The sequence below is a fragment of the Empidonax traillii genome, unplaced genomic scaffold, assembly GCF_003031625.1.
Source record: "Empidonax traillii isolate 1590-97213 ecotype Southwest subspecies unplaced genomic scaffold, ASM303162v1 scaffold196:size3368384, whole genome shotgun sequence".
NCBI lineage: Eukaryota > Metazoa > Chordata > Aves > Passeriformes > Tyrannidae > Empidonax > Empidonax traillii.
In genome coordinates this window covers 1,249,513-1,271,607 of record NW_020955389.1, presented here as the reverse complement: position 1 = coordinate 1,271,607, position 22,095 = coordinate 1,249,513, and the positions used below count along the sequence as shown (strand labels likewise).

Below are 22,095 nucleotides of genomic sequence, written 5' to 3'. Positions count from 1 at the left end.
ATTTGTGTGACAGTGCAGCACCATGCTGGGACACTAAATCAGCTTCTGCAAAACTACAGCAGCCTCTCTGGCTCCCAGCCAGCTGGCACAGAGAAGTCTGAACAGTTATGGTAGAAAGCTTAATGATCTTTTACCTGCAGGGATCAAACTGGCCACTGTTTAGCTGTTATGGGAAGACATTTATTTTCTAAGTAGTTTAATCAGCATTTACTCTTTCAGTTATATCTCCTTTGCACAGTGAGGATCAGCCTGAAAAAATCGAGGATTTTTAAATCTACTTTTTGAAAAAGGTTGCTGTAAAGCGAAAGGAATTAATCTGGTTGTTGTAACTACAGTAAAGAGGACAAGCAGTATCAGACTCAAATTTGTCTAAGAAAGACTTAAGCCAGAGAGCAAGAAGTTGTGCAGTCTTCAACCCTGGAGAAGAGGTAAGATGTTTCCCTCCTGACAGAATAGAGAATATATTGCGCTTTTGCTTTTGGGGCATGGAGACAGATAATTAGATCTGATTCCTTCTGATTCCACTGATCTTAGACCAGTCACTGCGTCTTACCATGAATAAGTTCTTTATCTCACTATTTCAGCAGCTGTGGATATTCTCCTGCAGATGATAATCCATTATCTGACATAATTGGTGGTGAAGCATGTCTTAGGCAGCTACCAGAGGAGACATATCAGTGCAGACAGATGCAGTGATGTCTGAAAAAGGGTCCAGGACAGATTTATAGAGTTGTGACCACAGAAGTGTCCATATAAGCAGCTAGACCTATGTGATGGAGAAAGAGAGGACAAAAGAGTGGAGTCCCACACTTTCCACCCAATAAGTCTTCACTGAGAATCAGCATGTCAAAAGGCAAGTATTTTTGCAGTATGCACATTTGAACCTAACAGAAAAAAGTGTCACAAATCTCTTGAGAGAAAAGAAAGGACTGAACTCACTGTTGGGCGCCTCTGTTTAACTTCTTGCAGAGTTTTAAGGGGGGAACTCCGTGTTTCTTCCTGTAGTCATTGTGTGCTTTCAAGACTTCTTCAGCAAATTGTTTGGAAGCTGAAATCACATTAAAGAAATTGTCTGTCAAATACAGTCATTGGTGAAGACAGAAAAAGCATACCCTTTAGCTAAGATACTGGTGCAGGTTGGACAGAAGAACAGAAGAATACTGCCCTCATTACCTGGGAGTAGGATGAAATGAACCATTAATGACTTCCACCCAGAAATTACCTCTAATAGATACTCCTATTGGGAGTTTTTTCACCAAAGGTTGAAAAAAATGTCGTCCTTATTGCTTTCCTCAATAGCAAGAAGATTTAAGGTTAGTCAGTCAGTTTGTCAGTTTAAAAGAAAAGTCAGTTTGAGTGATTTTAAGATATCAGTGCTCTGCATCACCACTGCAGAGCCTCAGAGTAAGTGGCGAATAGGTCCTTCAAGGAGATGCATTAAAAATACAAATTATGGTCCACAAATTATCAGTATTAGTCAGGACATCACCTAAAGAAAATGAAGATACTAAAATGTTTAGAACTATGCAAGTACTTTGAAACATGTACCATTCTTCTTATTCATTATATAACACAAATTCATAGAAATCTTGAAATGTAGCTTTATTTGGCTCAAGACAAATAATTGTTCACAAACAGCACATGCTAAGGAAAGAAACGACTGCTGGGGATGACTTTTCCCCCCTGCACTAGAGTGTATTCAGTAAATATGTGAGTTCCAAAGTTACTGCAAAGTTTTTAAAAAGCTTATGTTTGTACCCTGGTAAACTTGAGACTTTCAGCAGTGCAAGCAATCAGTCACAGTGCAATTCACTTTGACAGCAATTTCATGTTACCTCCTTTTATGACTGCTGATTTTTCTCAAGAGTCAGGGAAAAAAAACCTCTGCCATTGGTCACCTTGTGGAATTTGCTGCTTAAAGAGAATTTCTGAATCTGAAACAAGGTTTTGGGACAATTAGAGAAGTATAGATAGCATCTTCAAAAGAGAAAGAGTTTTCACTTTATCTTGCTGAAGCTTCTGAACAGGACAAGAGAAGTCTTTAAGTATTCAACTCTGCTTTTACCCTAACACAGGTTCTTACATTAATTGGTGATTAACCAGCTTAATTTCTGAATATCCTAACTGCATGACTACCATAATTTTCCTTGTATCACACTTTTGAAGCCCAAACAGACCTCATATCTAGAAAGTGTTTCTGGTTATTAGCCTTGGATTTCTCAACTTCCTATTATTACTCAATCCTAACAACTAAAATCAATCATTCTCTGCTTTATTAGCAAGCACACTGTTCTGTTGTTTGTAATGATGCACTTTCCCCACAACAGAGCTGTCAGTTTGCACATACTTCTCTCAGAACCTTTTCCCAAGGTGATTACCCAACTCACAGTCATGTTTTAAGTTGTTCTCGGCGTTCTCTCTAGTTTCCTCAACAGCATTAGGATAATGCAGCAGCCTAAGATAATCTCAATATACAGTGCATATAATAAAGTCATAACTATTTAATGAAGCACATTAAACATTCAGAACACAGTCTGAAGTTGGATTGAATCTTTCCTGACCACAGTGTCATTGTGGACATACATCTAATATATTCTCCATCAATATGCTTCCAGGCTCATTTTTTTTTTTGATATCAAGTTGTTGGCGTAACACACCAACTCTGTTGAATAAGATGAGATCTGCCCACCACACCTTCCTCCTTTTCAGTTCTCATTCAATTTTGTGTATCACAAAATTGCGTATCATCAAACAAAACAGGCACCTCCATTCTGGCATTCAAGCACATCCTCCATTCCCCCCTCCCCCCGCCCTTTCGCTAATGAACCTGTCCCATCACTCTTACTACATACCTCACAGATCACTGATTCTATCAGGCCAGACTACTAAACCTCTCATCTGCTACATCACCTGAGGTAGATAAGGGTAACCTATTTGTACAACATGTATCACATAAGAAACAACACCTGTTCCTGAGGAAGGCAAGCCTACAGCCAGTTCACTTAAACTCACTGATCAGGGGGTCCATGCTTCCAGCATTGAAATGTTAAGATAGCCTGCAAATCAAAGAGGTTGAAACACACAGCTTTGAAAGTTGCATCACATACTTCAGGCTACATTTTTTTTTTCATGAGACTATCCTAAGGCTTGTGACTGCTATCACCTGGACTTAATATCCCATTCTCAGCACTGAATAGGAGATAAACAGTATGACCTGCAATTATGAAAATTTCTAATCAAATTATTTGCTCTCAATGACAATAACACACTAAAATAAAAAAAAAAAGTCAGCTGAAATACAGATGTTATCAACAGTCCATCCGTTAAGAGAAATAATGCATAATTCAGCTCTGCACTAACATTCTGATTTACATAGATCAACAAGTCATGAACAAAACTCAGCTGCTTCTCGTTACAGCAGGCACTGCTATGCTGTCCCTAGAGAACCTGCATCCTCCCCTTCCTTCAAAGTGGCTGCTATAGAAATACTTATCTTCTGTGACTCAAGCTCATGTGCTAACCACCTCCCTCTGTGCAGCTTCTCCTGTGCCTGATAATGTGTGGAGAGGGACGCCAAAACGCCAGATACATTTCAGATTTGTTTTAGGAGGCATGTTCAGTTTTTCCATTTTACCAATGTTCCATACACTGAGACACCAGACATTAAAAGTGAGAGTTAATGGGAGTTTTCAGGCTCCCACCCAAATGGGAACAGCTTCCCCGACAGCTTTGGAGACGTACTTTTTTCCCTTCATGTAAGCTGCTTAAGCTGCTAGAAAAAAATTATTTCTTACTGCCAGGAAGTTAAGTTTGGTCATGAATCATTACAGAGCTTATAAGTGAAATGACTAAAGGTATTAGATACAGTTGCTTGCTCCTCATTATTCAATTATTTACCTCTATTTTGTATTCTTCTGCAACATTGGCTAAGATAATGGCAGCACGTGACACTAAATTTCCAGACAATTATGTGGTACAGAGCACACCTTAGAGTTGTTGTGCTTTTGGACTTCCAGATTCATTGATCAACTTTGTGTGACCACAGAAAAGTAAACAGAGGCATCTACATTGCCTTTTCACATCAGACTTGTTTTTCAGAGAATTCTTATTTCTCTATTCTTACTGTTTCTGACCAGTGCCAAGCTACTCAGTCTCTCCTGGGTGAAGAGTTCTTCACGTCTGAATCCATCCTGCCTCTTCTTTGAACCCTGTCTTCTCCTGCTGTTTCTCCCTTGGATTGGACATCAAAACAGAATCAAGGTACCTGAACATGTCTTCCACAACATGAGCTGCTTTGCGTTACTTTTGCAGCTGTCAACTGGACCTACTCCACTGGTCTTGCAGAGCCACAAGACAGTGTGGGGAAACAGTAACAGTAAATTATTCCACCAAGCACCTCTCTACCTAATCCCTATACAACAGAAATGCTGCAGGTAGTCTTTATCTCAGCACTTGGGACACACAGCATAACACTGGGCATACCCTTGACTGGAAAAAGGCATACTCTCTTATGCCTAAGTATCCACCCTAGTGACTGGAGAAACAGCACTGTATCATGTACCTCTATTTTGACAAACTTCCCAAGGTATATTAAAGGACTGGACACAAACAAAATCCTTGAGTAAAAAACATCCCAGCTTATGAATATGACATTTTCATCTAGGCTCTTCTAATAGACCTGACATTTATTATTAACAATCTTTATCCTCACTTGCAATGTAATTATTTGGAAATTAGCCTTAGATGAATCTTTTACACTCTGAGAATAGCTTAACTGATATAAGAAATGTTAAGAAGACAGTTATGTTCTACTGCATTTTGACTCAGCACTTTGGTTTGAAGTCACAAATGCTTCAGGGTGGTCTTGTACTGGTTGGCCTCTGCAGTGACACAGGGAGTGAATGTTCCATGTTTCTTTCTCCATTTATTTGACTGCACTTGCTTGCCCCCCATTTGGAACTGTAATATCTCCCAAGACTGGCCCTTAATGCTATTCCTAAATACGGAGCATGGGAGCATGGATCTGATACTCCAATTCATGAATCCCTTCCAGCCATAAAAGCTTATCTCCCTCAGTGCCAAACTTCCCTACTCTCTAAGAAAACTGGCTGGTTGCCTGGAAATATACAGAAGAAATGAAATCACATATAAATCTTGGAGGAAAGGAAAGACAAAATCATTCTATGTTCAGAAAGCATTATGTCCTGGGTGGGGTTTCCTTGTCTCTCTTTTTGCCTTTGAATCAAGAATTCAGTAAAGGGGCAATGTCTCCATCCCATACAATAAGCATTTATGAGAGATATCATAATTGTTGGTACATTATTTCCCTTACAACCTGAATTATGCTATAACCTTACTAAAATTTAGAAGAGAAATCATTGCTTATCAGAATTGAACAAATTGTGAGTTATAATTAGATACAATTTTGAATGGGAGTAGTTTCCTGTAACGTTCTTATGTTTGCTGCTCAAAATAGCTTTCCCTTCAGCTCAGGAGATCCTTTTTAAGGGAGGAGTTTCTGTGAGGTTTTTTGGCATTCAGTTTTCCCTGATTTTTGCTCACACACCTGCTTACCACTGGGATGAGCTTCAGGACAACAGTAAGATGTCTGAGTTAATTGAGTCTGATGGACAAGGACCCTGCTCATTTTTTATATGGGCTAACTCTACAGCAAATTGGTAACTTAAAAACCTTGCATTACCTGTGCCATATGATGTAACACACTCTTTGCCCCCATACTCAATTCGAGGCATATGGCCTGAGAATACAAAGTCGATGGTGTAATAATGTTTCAATTACATTAGTCACATCACCATTTGATTGCAAATACTATTCTTGCTATAATAGACACTGTTGATTACTTCCTCACTTAAGGCCTTTTATAAACTGTTAGGCAATTGACTGTCCTGATTAAAAAGGAACACCTGGTAGACTGGAAGCTACTCAGCTCTGAGAAGCAGCAGAGCCTTCCGTGATACAAGCATTTAAAAAGTAAGAAACACTCATCAGCAGTCTTGAGCACTGACAGAACCAAGTCTTCACTTTCACTGGAGACAAGGGTGGGAGAAGTCCTCTGCCCGTAGCCCCTCTCCTCCAAACAGACCCACAAGTCAAGAGGCAGAACAAGCAGTCACTACTATAGAGTGATTTTCTTAAAGTGGGAACTGTCTGCTCATTACATCTAGAGCAGCCAGTCTTGGCTTTGCACAAAAGACAATCAAAAATATAATTTTTTATTACTATTCTACCAAGAAGGACAGGTGAATATTGTAATCATGCCACACACCCACAGAGACAGCTCTTGTAGGCAGTTAAAGTGTATGCTGCTAACACTTAAAAAGACTAAGGAGACTCTCCCATTAGTAAGGTCTTCTATTCGTAAATCTGATTGCCACACAATTCCTAGGGCATATACACTTCCAAATACAAAGCCACAAGTGACCTGCATGTGTTAGAACCACACTCCTCTTCTTCTGTCTCCAACATCATATCTGCTTAGACTTTATAATTGCAGTAATTTATGAAGAAAATAAGGTGCAATTATATTCACAAATGAGTAGCAGCAGAAGTTGTTTTGAGTAACTGAAAACAAGTAATTGAATTAAAATTGAGTAATTTTTACTGGTCATATATTCATATTTTCAATGCTGCATATTCTTATGGGATGGGCAGCCACAGGTAGAACTTTGTACCCAATGCCAAGTTCATTTTACATAGCACTGTGAGCTGTTTGGTGCCAACCAAACACTTGGCAAAGTGAAGAATTTTGCAAAGAACAACTGAAAAGAGGAAGAACAATCCCATGTCTCCTGGGATTTGCTCTGTCATTTTATACCTCTACCGCTTATGTACTACTATTGCTTGGGGTAGGCACACCTGAATTAGCTTTAATCTCATTAGTTTCAATACCCTCCCCCCACATTTTTCTGCCAAGGACATCCAAGATAGCTGGGGCAATGTTCAAAGTATATTTATTTATGCATCTCCCCGAGGCATGGAAATATGGCCATGCACATTTCTTCTGATCACTGATGTGTAAACTCCTCTATCCAGTAGCCAAAGTCAGGAAGGGAAACATATAAAGCTTTCCTTACTCATATTTACTATCAATTACATCATATCTTTCTCATCCCTCTACTCAACAGGTTAAACCCTAGTTATCATAATTTAAAATCTTGCCAAAATAAATATATTTCATGAAATCCTGAATAATAGAATGGTTTGGGTTGGAAGGGATCTTTGAAGGCCTTCTAGTCCAACCTCCCTGCAATGAGCAGAGACATCTTCAACAAGACCAAGTTGCTCAGAGCGCTGTTTAACCTGACCTTGTACACTTCCAGGGATATTAAATTATGTCTGTAGTGGCCTTAAACCAGCCCACATTGTCTTCCTACACAAGACCCCAGACTACTACCCCATTTTCTCACCCTTACTTGCACCAGGGAGGTTGGCCACCCACGTGGTCTGACCTCATCCCCCTCTGCAGGGCCACCCAGCCCAGCTCTGGCAGAGCTGCTGCTGTGCAGACTTTCACAGACTGGGCAGAACTTGCCTACACCTGCCTGTAAAAACAGAATATAGATATGCTCCAGCTAATCTTTCAGAGAACAGCAAGGCTTCTACAAAAACAGAGATCTGAAATAGCCTTTTGGCCTGTTGAGATACATAAACAACAAAACAGTTAAAATCAAAACACTCGTTTTCTCATACTTTTTCTTCCTGCACATAGAGCAGCAGCAGAGGCAAATTCAAACCCAGTCAAGATGGACACTATAACTGTATTGACAGAAAACTAACAGTTTGACTGTTCCCAGCAATAAAAGCTTTCGTCATGCTTAACTTCCTTTTTTTAGAAAGATTTCTTGGAAGATTCAGAAAGATGATGCTTTTTGATGTATGACTCAACAGTATAGGAAACCTTAGAGTGTCTGTAACAACCAAGATACCTACCATCTTAATGCTTTGTGAGCTCTTCACACTTGTTTTGGCGTTATCTGACTTGAACACGTGGAGCTAAGGGTACTAATCTAACAGTCAACAGGAACAACCACTGTTACATTACCCTCCTTTACTCCACCGAAACCTGGTGGTTCAACAGACAGGTAAAAACTGGGCTCAGAATACTGTTTGCCACAGCCTAATGCATTCCTGTCAAACCTTTCTCTATTTGACATTTATTGAACTTGAACCAAGTAATCAATGTCTTCCTCATACAAAAACTGGAGGTGTGGGGTTATGATTTGAATTAACTTTGTTTTTGAAAGGCCCTTTTCTCACCACACCTCCAGTTCAATTCTGGTGTAAATTAAAAAAAGCCAATAACTTGTGTTGACAAGTTCTGCAAATGTCCCGATGTTACCAATGCAAATGCTCAGCAGTTCAGACCAATTCATTTTCTTTATTCCCACCAGTCCTGTAAAACCAGCCAGCAAGAAATACTTTGTCATTTTGGCAGCTTGCAAGTATCGCATTTCTCAGAAAGCCAACAGGTCACTTCTCTAGCATGCCGGTGCTTTTGTTAGGACCTGCCACGGCTTTCTCCTACTGAGATGCTGAAGTACAGGTTAGCACTTCAGATCAGCTGAAGATGTAGCTCTCTCTGAAGAAAACACAGGAGTCCTTTTTACTGTGCTCTGAAGGTGCATCTTGAGAGTTAAAAAACAGCACATGCTTCTCAGGTAGATTAAAACACAGTAGAAAACTGCACTGAGTCTGGTTTCTATCTTTTTTCTTTTTGTCAAAACCCTTCCTCAGCCTTTTTTTTTCTTTTCCTTTTTGTACCGACTCAACAAGTAGAACAGTGGGCAACTCCCAGCGTCTTCTCTGAGTTCCACCCACATTTGCAGAAGGGGAAAAAAGAGCAGAAATAATAATAATAATAATAAAAAATAAAAAGTAATCCAAACGCTGTAAAAAGATAGGCAGCATTTACTGATCCTGTCCTTGTCTTTCATAGTATCTGCAGCCACTTGCCAGAATAAAGAGGGCGATTCCCCCGCCATCCCCTCTACCGAGTTTTTAGGGACCAAACGGAGCAAGCTCCCTTCCCCCACCAGGCTGAGCCAGAGGGGAAGTCGAAGAAATGAGACTTTTAGCAGCCTTTTCCTAACACCATCCCAGCCTTTTCAGAGACTCCCACTGCTCAGCAGGAATCCCCGTGCTCCAGAGGGAAGGAGTGGAGCTTGCAGCCAGCTGCTTCCCTGAGCATCGCCTGCAGCTGCTCGCATGGATATCCCCTCTGGGGCGAGGGCTGCCCGCGGAACCCCGGCCTCCGGCCCGCACAGCTGCAGGGGAGTCAGAGCCCTGCCAACGCGGCACTCATAGCAACAGGGCAACGAGGAGCAGCCAGCTCACCATCCCCTCATTTCCTGCAGAAATACTTATCTCTGTCTTTTTAGTTAGGGCTCTCTGGCATCTGTGGGGAGGGCTGCCTGCACTCCCCACCAATCCAAATGGTGTCTGAAAAGAGAATACATGGGGTGGGCAGAGGAGGTCTCCATGTTTGGCTTAAGTATTTGCAGGGTTTAAGGCGACGGGAGACATTTTTCTAAACCTGACAAGGAAGTTTCAGTACAAATTTGGTTTCAGCAGCCTGCAGCTTCCAAGCAAGAAAGCTGAGTCAGAAGTACCAATGTCTTCCAACACTCAGCTCTGTTCAATGAAGCAAAACCAATGCTAAGTCTCGAGCTCTGATACTTGCAATGAACATTGCTTCAAATATAATGTAACAGCTAGTAATGCAACATTATTGGAGAGCTATTATCAAAGAACTGAGATTTTCAACAGCAGGATTTCTTTGTGTGGTGATACTTCTACCTCAAGACAGATTTGCCAAAAACAAAAAGAGACTGCTATGAAGACATTAATTTTAAAATTGTGGTCCCACTTTACATGAATTAGAGCATCCTTAAATTTAGACTTCAGACAATCTCTGCCTTAATCTTTCTGACCCTGGAGAGGAGCAAGGACTCTGTTTCCAGGTTAGACAGATCCCAAACTGTTACATTTTCATATACCCTAGTATAGAGAAGCTTGCCTGCATCACACCTCAAGATTACTACAGTGGGAAAGGGAGGTATTTCACACAAAACACAGAGGAAGCAGTACTCTGTAAAACAGCTGCTCTCCCCATTCAAAGGCAAACCACACTGAATGATCTCAGACAGGAATTTGAAGACTTTAGTGCATTAGAAAGGGCAGATGGGATTTAGTCAATAAACCAATTGCCAGGACAGGATCTCAGCTTTATGATTCACCTAAAAATATTGCACACAGCTCTAAGACAGTAACCTGGACCCAGTTTAACCTTTATTTGAAAAGTGTGATACAAGTGACAAAATACGTACCTAGATCTCAAGTTTTATTTGTATAAGTACTTAGGGATGCAAACATTACCCAAGCCTTGGCAAAGAGAATTTCTTGTCTGTAACTGCTCTTAAGTTTGGAAAAATCAACTAATGTGCAGCAATAAACGTGCAGGAAAAACCAAAGATGGTGACTGCCTTATGACTGTTCTAGCAGTTTGCATGTATTAAAACAAAGGGAGATTTTTACTCCTTCTGAAACTAGGAGGTGCACAGTGGAGTATTTCTACTGCTTTTGCCCAATGTGCTTTTCTAATGTAATGTACAGCCACTACAGTTATATGGTATTTGTACTTTTTATGCTATTAGCATAAGAAGTGCTGAACTTGATACTTCTGAGCAACTACACTTACTTAAATTGTTATAAGGTTAATTACTAAATCCCAATCCACTTGAAAACATTTGCAGCTGCCAGGACATGGGGCCAAACTCACTGGTGGTTACACAGTGCTTTCCCTGGACTGGGTGTCATACCAGTAAACCCTTTACAGTCACATTTGCAGTCAGCTCTGACCTCATCTAAGAAGCTGACCTTTAAAAACAAAGAAAAAGAAGAAAAAAAAAAATCAACATAACCATGCTGAGGCCCACTGAAGTGTTACCCCCACAAAGATTTTCCTCAATATTCTCTGGAAGAGGCCTTGGTTTTGAGTGAATAAGAGTACTAGGTTTTCCTGAGCATATCCCATACATGCTGTTCACACACAGGACAGACAGACAATATGCCACCAGGCTCTGATTTGTCACAGAAGTAAAGTCCTAACCACAAGATTAAGAAAAAACTCCATCCAGTTTTACAGCTGTTTCAAAAGTCTGGCAAAGATTTTCGCTCATGACTCTACCAGAACAAGGACAGAGAAAACAGGGGGCAAGAGCCCTCCCTTCTTAATATCTCTGGCTCCTCGGCAGCTTCAGAGGAGTAGTCCCCAGCCTAGACTGCCAGAGCAGGGCACACAGACAGCTGACGGCAGCGGGGAAAGGAGCAACAGCACAGGCAGCAGCAGGGAGAAGCTTCAAGGGTATGTGCACAGCTGGGGAGACTTTGGAGCTGAGGCGTCCTCAGTTAAGCGGCACCCAAATCTTAAATCTAAATCCTTCCAAAAAAGAAGGGTGATAAAAAGCTTCCCCCATCTCAAAGCATCCTGCTGATCACCTACAAGGCTGGTAAGTTTTGTCAGACAGCTAGACATGAAGTACTTTTAAAGCTATAGGGCTTATAATTATTTTACACAGCAAAGCAAAAGTAATTTAAGTTACAAAATATGAACTGTATATAAAATACAGCTACCTCTACACTGTGCAGACTGTGGAGAGAGGGGTGTCCTTTTTCTTGGTTTTTGTTTAATCTAACTCCTTCTCAGAGAGAAAGCTCCTCCCAGGCTGTACCATGCACAAACGAAAGCAGCTTTCTCCGGGGAAAGCCACTAATGCTTTAGCAATGCTTTCTGAGCACAAAATCAGGCACGGACACTGTATGAAAACACAGCCAACTGCACGATTTTCCCCTGCTCACCTGATTTGCCCATGATCAAGTGGTGGTTTTTTTTTTTAAATTTCACCTGCTGCCTCCTCTCTTGACCGAGTTTCGCCGTCAAGTGCCGGGACGCAGCGTTTGCAATTTCAGCTTTACTTCTTCAGTCGCCTGCGACCGCTGCCGGAGAAAACTCAGCAGCATGAACCCGCTACCGCCCCTCCTTCAGCGCTGCAATAAGCCTGCCCATGCCTTATAAGGCACAGGGGACACTGCTCTTTTTTTTTTCATAAAAAGATCCTGTTTAGGGTCAGCAGCTATTTATCCTCCACAGTAACCAAGCAGCTCCAAAACACCATATGTTTTCACATACCAGTTTAGCTTAGTAATTGCGGCTGTCCTCTGATAAGAGTAGGCTGTGCAAGGAAATTCTGCTGACAAATAATTCCGCTGCCACAATGGGCATAGCAAACGAGGCTAATTCATACACATAAATGCTGTTGAAGTTTTATCAAGTTACTCTATGTTAAGTTAAAACAGGAAAGTGATAAAGCACTTTGAAGTATAACTACGTTTTTATGTCTAAAATGAATCACTTCCTGCACTGTTGCAACATAATCTGTAGAAGGTATTAGTAAAATAAAATTTTGCAGGTTAAAGAGGAGCTGTGCTGATGGTGTGTTTCTGTAAAAAGAGTTGGATGTGTGTATACCTCATTCTGTCTGTGTAAGCACTGTGCCACTGTTATCTTCACATTATATCGAAATGCCTCAAGCTAATCTGGCAAATATTAACTACTTCAACTACAGTGAACAGGATACTTTGATTTAACTTCAGAAGTGCTGCATATCTCCAGATGATAATTCAGTTACGTGTTTCCAACTTTCATCTTTTCATCATCATGAAAAATCATCTGAGGTTAATGCTTCCCAAGTTTTTACAACCCCTTTCAAAATTTCGAAGTTCTACTTGGTTTTGTGCCAAGTCTGCTGGCTCACCAGGTTTTAATTATCCTTTACCCACCTCTGGAGGTGAGTGCCATGATGAACAAAGTTAAAAAACCACCTCAGAAATAAAAAGATGTAGGGGTTTGGGGCTTTTTTTAAACAAGTAGCAGCAGCAGGAGGGGAAAGACAATATCCCTTCACCAACACACTGCTCCTCCAGAGGTTGTTTCACTGGCAGGGCTGAAACAGAGGCTGAGTGGGTGTCATTAACAGCTGATGGGATCACTAGGAACTAAGGGTGCAATCCATAGAGAAGGAAACTGCAGGGTGTGAGAACACACTTGTCCTCACAGCTGCCTGACGTTTACCTTGCTGGTAGCAAGGCAGGCAGCAGAGCAGGAGAAAGAGATCAGAGGAGACACAGAAGGACATCCCCTCCCACTCCTTTTGCTGCAAGTGGCAGTAGGTGGCTGAGGAGCAGGGTGGAGAGCTATAGCTTGTACTAACTATCAGAGCCCTATGAAGGTGAAAGCTGCTGTTTTATTTGCTTGCAGGAGTGAACAAACTGTGGGATAGTCTGTGAACCCTAGTCTCTAAAAATGCTCTGCTAAACTTGAAATACTGGGTTGCACTACTCCTAGGTCATGCATCAGTGCTCAGCAATAGCCACTGCCACCCTTTGGTCATGACAAGGAGAAGGGAATTTATATTTGCATAGTTGGGAGTTTCCAGTATTTGAAATGCTCATTTATATTCTCACAGTTGATTCTTATATTTTATACTGTTTATGTTTTAGGTCTTTATAATATTCAGCTGAACTGTAAAGCAATAAACCTTTAGGACCTGGATTGCTACCAGAAATAGCATCAAGCACCTTCAAAAGCGACCAGATACACCTGCATAACATTTCCACAACATCCTCTGTAATCATAACTTGGAAAAGAGGGTTTCTCTGATTTGACAAAAATCCAGTGCTACCTACAGGGAAAAAAATGGTGCCTTTTCTCATCAGAAAACAAGGAAATCAAAATCACTGCTCAGGCTTGAAACGTAAAAGTATCAGTACAAAGTAAATGCAATGACTCACCAAAGACAGGAAAGCAATGTAAGCTGAGACATACAGAAGCAAAGAAGAAGGAAGGAGCTGGACTTTTTTAGCATTTTAACATCACCTGCTGAAATTTCCACACCAAAGAATATTACTGATCTTATCAGATGGAAATTTGGAGGAGGTAAGTACACTAATAATTAAGAATGCAAACAAGTCTTTGAAAATAATGAAAGTGAATAAATAAAAAAGCCACTGCTGGTGATGTTTAAGAACTGTAAATTATTAATATCCTTTTACCAGTTTCAGAGAGTATCAAACAAATCAATCTGAGTGGAAACAAACAGGATTTTCCATTTACTTTATGATGTATCGAAGCACCTCCAAATGCATGTTTGTTTAGTTACTGCATGATTCCTTTACACAGAGAAATTACTAGGATGACATTGGTATTATCCAATGCTGGGTATTGGAAACTATATTACAGAAACAGAAATGCCATGCACAGTCAGATGAGTCCAGCATTCTGCCTCCTATAGCAACACCTACTAAATGTTTCTAGAGAAGATGCAAAAAAAAAGTACAACATAGACTGACTAATTTTTAATTGTTTCATCTTCCTGCTAAAAGGAAAGCAGAACAAAAACAGCTGGCTAGAAAAAGTAACACTTAACTAGTAAAGACTGGTGTGATAAATATTTTTTCTGGAAATAGGTTATATAGAGCACACGAGAAGGAAAAATGTAATTTGAAAGGAAGTGCTTGTATCATTACAATCAGGGAGTTAGTAATAATTCAGCAGTAATAGAGCTATTTCATCTGCATCCTGAAAATCTGTGGCTAAAATTTTGGTGTCAAACTGACTATGTGGCATTTGAATAACAACACATTCCTCTTTCTACTATATCTTCCCTTTTCTCCCAAGAAAGCAAACCCATTTTACCCACCCACCTCAGCTGCTTCTCTTTACCTCATTGTGACTAACCATAATGCACACTGTCTCATAACCTCCTCTGGTGCCACCAGATGTAAACCCACATCCTTCCCCTGCTTTGCTTTCCTCTCTCTCCTGGAAGCTTCCTGCACCTCAGTTTCTCTTTTCTGTACCCCAGCCTGCCCTGTGAGACCTGCTGTTCACATTGTGACTGGTCCTGGGTAGCCACAGGCACTCCTGTGGTGCCCCACAGATTGTGCCAGGGCATGTGGACCTGGCAAGGCCAGTGTGGTGGAAGTGGCAGTGTGGATTTCTGAGCCCAGCTGGGATTATGCTGCTGCTGCCTGCTGTCTCACACAGCTTAGTCTTCACAGTCATGTGCTGACAGCCTTCGATATTCCTCCAGGACCTTCCACCAGCCATCCATATATGGCTACATCTGTGGAAACTCAGGACTAGACAGAAGTATTTTTGATGGAGCAAGGAACCCCAGGCAGATCCCAGGTCACCTGTTGTCTTCTCAGAGGTCTGCGTGCACACAGCTGAGTATTCCCCTCCATCTGGCAAGGGAACCCACCTAAGCGGGGCTCTGCAGCAATGCGCCTATTGTGAGGGTCCCAGCAGCATCATGGGTTTCAGCCTGCAGATTTCTGTTCCAGCAAGACTGCAAGCGATGGAGGAACAGCCAGCCAGCTCCTGCCTGTGCAGATCCCCAACTGGTTGCAGGCAGGTTTAGACACATTTAAGAAGGCTTGAGATGAACCTTTTCACGGGTGCATGCTCTGGTGGGTCCAGTCAATGCAAATGCCTGTCATCATTAAAGTTTTGAATCATTAATTCATTCCATCAATTGGTATCTATCAGGTACAATTAGGTGACTGCACAGACTGGGACAGACCTATGACAACACTGTCACACATAAGCCCAGCCAAGGAGGTGTGTATGCCTCACAGCCTTCTTCTAAATACAACTCTAAGCAGTTTGTCCACAAGTCAAACCACTCAGACAAAAGGTTTGTCAGCAATTCTCAATGTAACAAATCTGTTTTTCCACGACACTCTTAACAAGTGACCCTAAAGTCCAACAGTATTCATATGACTATAACTCACACATCACACATCATATATAGTGACAAGAACTGTAAGTGAACCATAAAACTATTCACAAAGCTGTATCAATCAACTGGAAAACTGCATATTTTTAAAACTGTAAAAGGAAAATGGGACAAAAAATGATGGTAGAATATTTGAGAATATTCAACCTGCTGCAGTTTTGCCAGGCTTTGCTTGAGGGACCCAAATTGGTATTGCCGTTTCACCTCTGAAGTAATCCAGGTTGGGTGGCGAATCACAAAAATTCAACTTTAACACAGTTGGAGATGTTAATTTTTCTTGCAAGACAGCATACTGCTTTCTAGCATGACCATAATGCTCAGATGCTGAAGAAAATGAAAAGAACTGACCTGAAAAGAGCAAGAGTACAAAAGCAAGGCTATTTCTCAGGACTGTACTGTTATAAGCTGACCACATCCACAAAAGCCTTACAGAGAAAACAGGAGACTGTCACTGCAGAATAGTCATTGACTTCAACTTCTTCCCACACATTGCAAGATAAAAGTAGCGTGTGATTAATCATCATCATCGAATCACAGAATGGTTTGGGTTGGAAAGGACCTTAAAGATCACCTAGTTCCAACCATTCAAACCCTCTGTCATTGGAGGGGAGCAGGTGGAGGGGTTGGAACAAACAACAGTCCTAAAGGCTGGATTCCAAGCAAAAGTTTGGGGGACAAAATGTGGGAATACAAAGGAGTGTTGAACAGGCATTACCTTTCTCTCAAGAGGACTAGCACCCTCCCCAGCTGACATTCTTCATGCTCATCTAAATGCACTCTCATCTGAGAGTGCAAAGACACAAATCTCACCAGAGCAGGGCAATGAAGTGCCCATTTCAGACTTTGGATGCTCCTCAACATGGGTCAGACTACTGGGGTTCTGGCTTCAGAAAAGAGTCACAGGAAAACCCTCAGCATGGTTGCTCTCAACTAGCTTGAAGCAGAAGCGTCTATAGGAAATGTCACTCTCCACCTGTGCAAATGCTCAGAGTGCTTCCTCTGCATCCCTGCCATGGAGAAAGTAAGAGGAAACTCAGTCTCTGGGTATAGAGGAGTTAAGGGAAAGAGGGGAGAGGAGAGTGTATCCTGAAATGACTTCTGGCACAAAAAAGGGATTTGGGAACACTGAAAAGGAATAGAGCTTCTGTCAGTTCCTCAACATGATACCTCTCTCCTCCAAGGCTGCTGTGTACCTGGAGCATGCTGTTAGGACACTTCATGGGCTCTCTGCTTCAGCACAGTACCTCAGGGTGAGTTTAAACACCATTTTTCCAGGACCACTGCTCAGTAGCTAAGATAGGAAAAGTTAAACAACAACCCAGGTGAGCACAAATACATAAAGAGGTCAGACAACTAGGTCAGCTGTTGACCTCCAGTAGTGGCATATTCACACATAAACAGACTGACTCTCACAGCATCTGTATTTTGCCTTTCCATGTATAACCCTGCAATCTATTACTTTTTATATCAGATCCACATAGGCAGTAACCTTCATTTTAGCAAAATCTCATCCTACTAGCTGGAAGCACCTCCTGCTTAACAGCCACATATTTAGCCATTACATTAAAATATCCCTGTATATGAACCACTTTATGAGTCAGAAATTAAATGTGAGCAGTTACTCATGAACAAGATCACACGGTTCTGGTAGGTCCTGGAAATCAGCAGTTTAAATATTCAGAAGAAGACAAGAAAGAAGATCTGATATTGAGGAATAATTAGGAAAGAGACAAGGAGAAGGCAGACTGCAGGACTGTTTAAACCTCTGATTTGCTTGTGCATTAACTTATATGGGTAGTCCTAGTTTTCTGACTTCAAATAGAATACAGTAGAAGAGGTAAAGGATCAGAGAAAGGCAACAAGGTCATAGAAGCTTCATACACACAATAGGGCTTCAAAACTTCAGTCACTTCAAACCCAGGCCATTCTATGATTCTTCAGCCAAGGGAAGAGATCATGGAAAAGGAAATTACAGACATTACTACAAGAGGATGAGCAACACAGATGGCTCATAACTGTTGATTGTGCCCTCCAATAAGAGAATTAGAGGATATTAAAAGAAGCTGGTGGGAACATAGTTCAAAAATACTGATGTGGGATGCAACAGAGAAGATGCTTTGGCAAGGAGATTTTATTTTTGTCCACATGTCCTCTTGTCCTACCAGCAAATACTGCTGAGAAATGCCTGTGTCCTTCTCCCCTCACTCCCTCCCTTCCTCCCAGGTATTTATATGTGCTGATGAGTTTGCCCCGAGTCTTCTCTCTTCCAGGCTGAACAGTCCTAGTTCTCTCAAACATTCCTCACAGGAAATGTTTAAGTGCCTTAATTGCTTTTGTGGCCCTGAACTGAACTCACCGCAGTTACAAGGTCTGTGTCTATCCTTCCATGTCACTTCCCCATCATCTCCTCTCCAGCTTTCCTATCTGACACTTACATCAGGCTTTTCACCATCCCTGCAATATCCGTATAAGTGACCCATTCAAGTTCTCAGATATAAACAGCAGCACCATCCCATCTGCATTCATCACAGAACTTTGGTTCAGTCTTTGTACTCCTGCAGAGTGTGCTGGGGTTCACCCTGGGGCTGTGCCTGCCCTAGCAAGTAGTTCAGCACAGTAGTTCAGGCAGATTTGTAAGGAGAAACCTGATGTTCAAGCTAAATGTTTCACAGAGTTTCATCTTGACCTAAATGTAGCACATGGCCAGCAGAACGGAATGAATACCCAACAGCAGCTGTAGCATGTCAGCAAAATTCCTGAGCAAGTCTTTGGCTATATCCAATCCCAAAAGAACCCATTTTGCATCTACTTTACAGAGGCAGTTCCATGGTGCAAGCTAATGAGAGCCAGAATGCTATTCGAGACGGGCAGTGGCATCTCATATAACCCTGCTTTTGCTGACCTCTTTCTATTGTGTGTCCTTCTCATAATTTCATCTAACTCACTTGTCAGAATGAACTTATCTCACTGGTACATGCAATGAGTTTGCAACGGCAGTGTTCATCTACCTTGTTAGCTAACAACATCACAGTTTATTTTCCTTAGGCAAGATTTCTCTGGCATTACGGCTTTGTGTTTTCCTTCCTTCGACTACAGAAACACAATTAAATCCAGGAAAAGTCAAGCTAATAAATCCAGAAAGAAAACACAATTTTTGTTCAATTATATTGTTCAGTATTTTCCCCCTCAAATATTTTTTCCCTTTAATAATATACTGGATTTTAGATGCTATAGGCACTTTCAAAAAAATTCCCAGCAACCTCTGACACCAAGAATAAGGGCACTGCTTATCACTTACAGTTGAACCGTTGTATTTGAGTTGATAAAACATTGCTGGGAGCAAGCATCCGAGCAGGCACACAGACATCTCTGTAATGACAAGCAAAAGGCTATTCCCAATGACCAATTTTTTTTGTTCTTCTTTCCCTCCATACTTCCAAACAAATTGCAAAACCATCCCTATAGAGGAAAGGGCTAATCAAAGAAACATGAGGGAAACACATGCTAATTTCATAGTAGGATCTCCCAGCCTGTACACGGGGAGACACTGCCAGGGAAAGTGCTTTGCTTGCCCTCTCAGGGGGATGGCTGGGAGTAGAGGTGCGTCACCTCTCACCCTTGTGCCAGGACATCAATGCTGGGGCTGGATTGGATTGTTTGGCTTCGCAGGACTGATTTTTAGCCAGAACAGTACAATGATCTGACTAATTCTATCTGCAAGTCCTACTGCTTTCATGAGAGAGGCAGTAACAAGAAGCAATAACAGCAACCCAGTGAGACACACACTAGAACTGGTCCACAGTTCTAGCATAGTTAAAGCCCCTCCTAAAACTGCACTTCTGAATAGTGCACCCGGGAGCAAAAAACAAACAAACAAAAAAAAGCTCCTACACTGTGAATATATAACAATATCATGTGTATGTCATGTATGTTGTGGATCTTCATTCATACCTTCCAGTTCAGGGATCTTGTCCTCATCTGCTCACAGGTCTGTCACTGCAAGTTTACGCCTTAGAATATGTCCTGGCTTATCTCCTGCCTATGCTATTTTCTGTCTCTTCCATTCCTGAATAAGGCTCTTATCTTCCTTTTTTTTTTTTTTCTTTTTCTTTTCTTTGTATGAATCAATCAGAACCAGCTTTTCTGCCATCCTGCAGTTCTCTGCAAACCTTTTAGATTCACTCACATTCAGAGAAATATTTCAGACACTCCTGTCATATTTAGTGTCATCCCTCGGTTTTAAAGTTCTAGGACTGCGGAATTTTCTGCTTTTGCTTTTCCTTTAAGGTTGCTTTCTAGACCTCTTGCTTGTAAAGAAACTCCTGATGGTATCACCTGTAAGGAACAGATGGCAATTAATTTATTTTTAAATAATGTAGGCATTAAGCTATTCTCAAGGAACCTTCAGCTTCTGAACTGTGGGAGACAATAAATCAAATTGGATACTTTTCCTTCTTCCCTCAGTGAGTGCTTTCCCCCCACCATGAATTCCACTCCTTTGTCTTTTCACTCAGAACCTTCTAATGAAATCCTTGCTAACATTCCATTCCTTTTCTTAGTCAGCACATTTAGATACTTGTATTTTCATTATACTTTTTTTAAAGACTATTCAAGATCCTGTATAGATAGCACATTTGACTGAAAACATTGTATTTTATGACTGCTTATGCAATTTTAATGTCTTATTACTTCAACAGTCCATCAAATAAGGTACAGCCAATATTAAAGTTGACGAAAATTAAATGTCATTTTGAGTCTTCCAGGTGGATTTTAGACAGGATATTTCTGTTTTCCTCCTTTTGCCTGCTATAATTCTGAAGGCATTATTTCAATTTGTCTTTTTCACACTCTGTATCTACAGGTGACTGCATTCTCTCTCCCCAGCATTGTTTTGTACTGCCCAGGAGCAGTACCATCTGCTCCCCTTTTTTTTTGCTTTGCTTGTTACTTAGCACTTTCAAAACTCTGATCATCATGTACCATTTCCATACTACTTACACTGTTTTGCAAAATCATAAAAATAACCAGCACTGAAAGAGTTTGCAAGTAGATAACTCCAAGCAAAAGCTGAAGAAAATTCCCAAAAACCCCGAGATCAGCTGGAGCTGATCAGCTGTACTACCACCTTTAGGTTGTACTACCACCCATCGGCTTAAAGGAGAATCAACAAAAGCAGCTGCGTGGACAATGCCTCTGCTTTGCCACAGCAGCACAGCTACTGCAGGGATGTGAACCCCAGGCTTTGAAAACTCCAGATACCTGAAGGATTTAGCTGCAGTGGCTAGAAAGATTACTGACCCCCACTATGGTCCTCTTTGACCGTAGATGTATCTGAAAGGGATTTTGGCTTTTCAAGGCATGGGTTCAGTCTAGGTACATGGGATTTTCTTGGTAGCTGGTCCAAGACTAGATTTCTTTTCTTTTCTTTGAAAACTGAGGGAGTTTAAAAATGTTATCACTTAAAAAATGTTTTCTTCATTTTTCTTTTTTCTAAGGGAATCTTAAAATATTTACCAACTTCAAATATAAAGTTCTTTTCATAGATGAAGATGCAAGGTATCTTGCTCTTCTTTCTCATTCTGGAAGGTCTTTCACTCAGGTTCACTCTCCACAGCTTATCAGTTTAGTATCTGGAAACAGTTCCTGTGCAGACAGAGTCCAAATTCAGTTTGCTAGTGATTTCTTAGTAGTGGAGGTAAAACTCCTTAAATTTGACAGTTATTGTCAGCAGAAGTAATGAAATGCCACAGGTTTTGATGTCCGCGTAATCTAGTGCATCTTTAAGCAACTTATTATATTTTTTGGTCTGATAAATCATCAAATCTGTTTCTTTTCATTTCTGTAATGTGCATTCATCTGTAACTTCTTTGAGTTTTATTGCAGCACTGCTCAAGTGGAACAAAATATGTTGGTCCAAAAATAATTAAATACAAATATCAATCTTTATGTGTCTACTTCAGCCATAGTTCATCGTATAACTAAATATTTATATAAGACAGATGACACTGATTTTTGTTGAGGAGCTACGAAAAACATAGACCTCTGACGCTCAGTTCAACCTGCACAGCTTGTGAACAGAGCTTCTGTTACACATTCACATACATTGTACAGTAAACGATGCATGTATCTTTTAGGAAGCTGCAGTATTAGTTTAAATTAGCATTAGGCTAATGCTAATTAACATTAGCCTAAAATGTGTGTACTCGAAGAATATAAA

At 41.0% G+C, this 22,095-nt stretch overlaps 1 protein-coding gene across 2 annotated transcripts in view; it reads right to left on the bottom strand.

Annotated features, from left to right (window-relative positions):
* Positions 1-19,909, bottom strand: part of GLIPR2 (GLI pathogenesis related 2) — a 30,831-nt gene extending 10,922 nt beyond the window's left edge. The window contains exons 1-3 of one of the 2 annotated variants that reach the window (XM_027886880.1): positions 17,046-19,909; positions 16,689-16,885; positions 940-1,048 (exon numbers count right to left, since the gene is read on the bottom strand). In XM_027886880.1, coding sequence (XP_027742681.1) covers positions 940-1,048; positions 16,689-16,713 — 134 coding nt within the window. In that variant the 5' untranslated portion in view covers positions 16,714-16,885; positions 17,046-19,909. Of the gene's footprint in view, positions 1-939; positions 1,049-11,877; positions 12,549-16,688; positions 16,886-17,045 lie in introns of those variants that run through there. The other variant, XM_027886881.1, reaches the window with a different exon arrangement.
* Between the last annotated feature and the right edge of the window lie 2,186 nt (positions 19,910-22,095).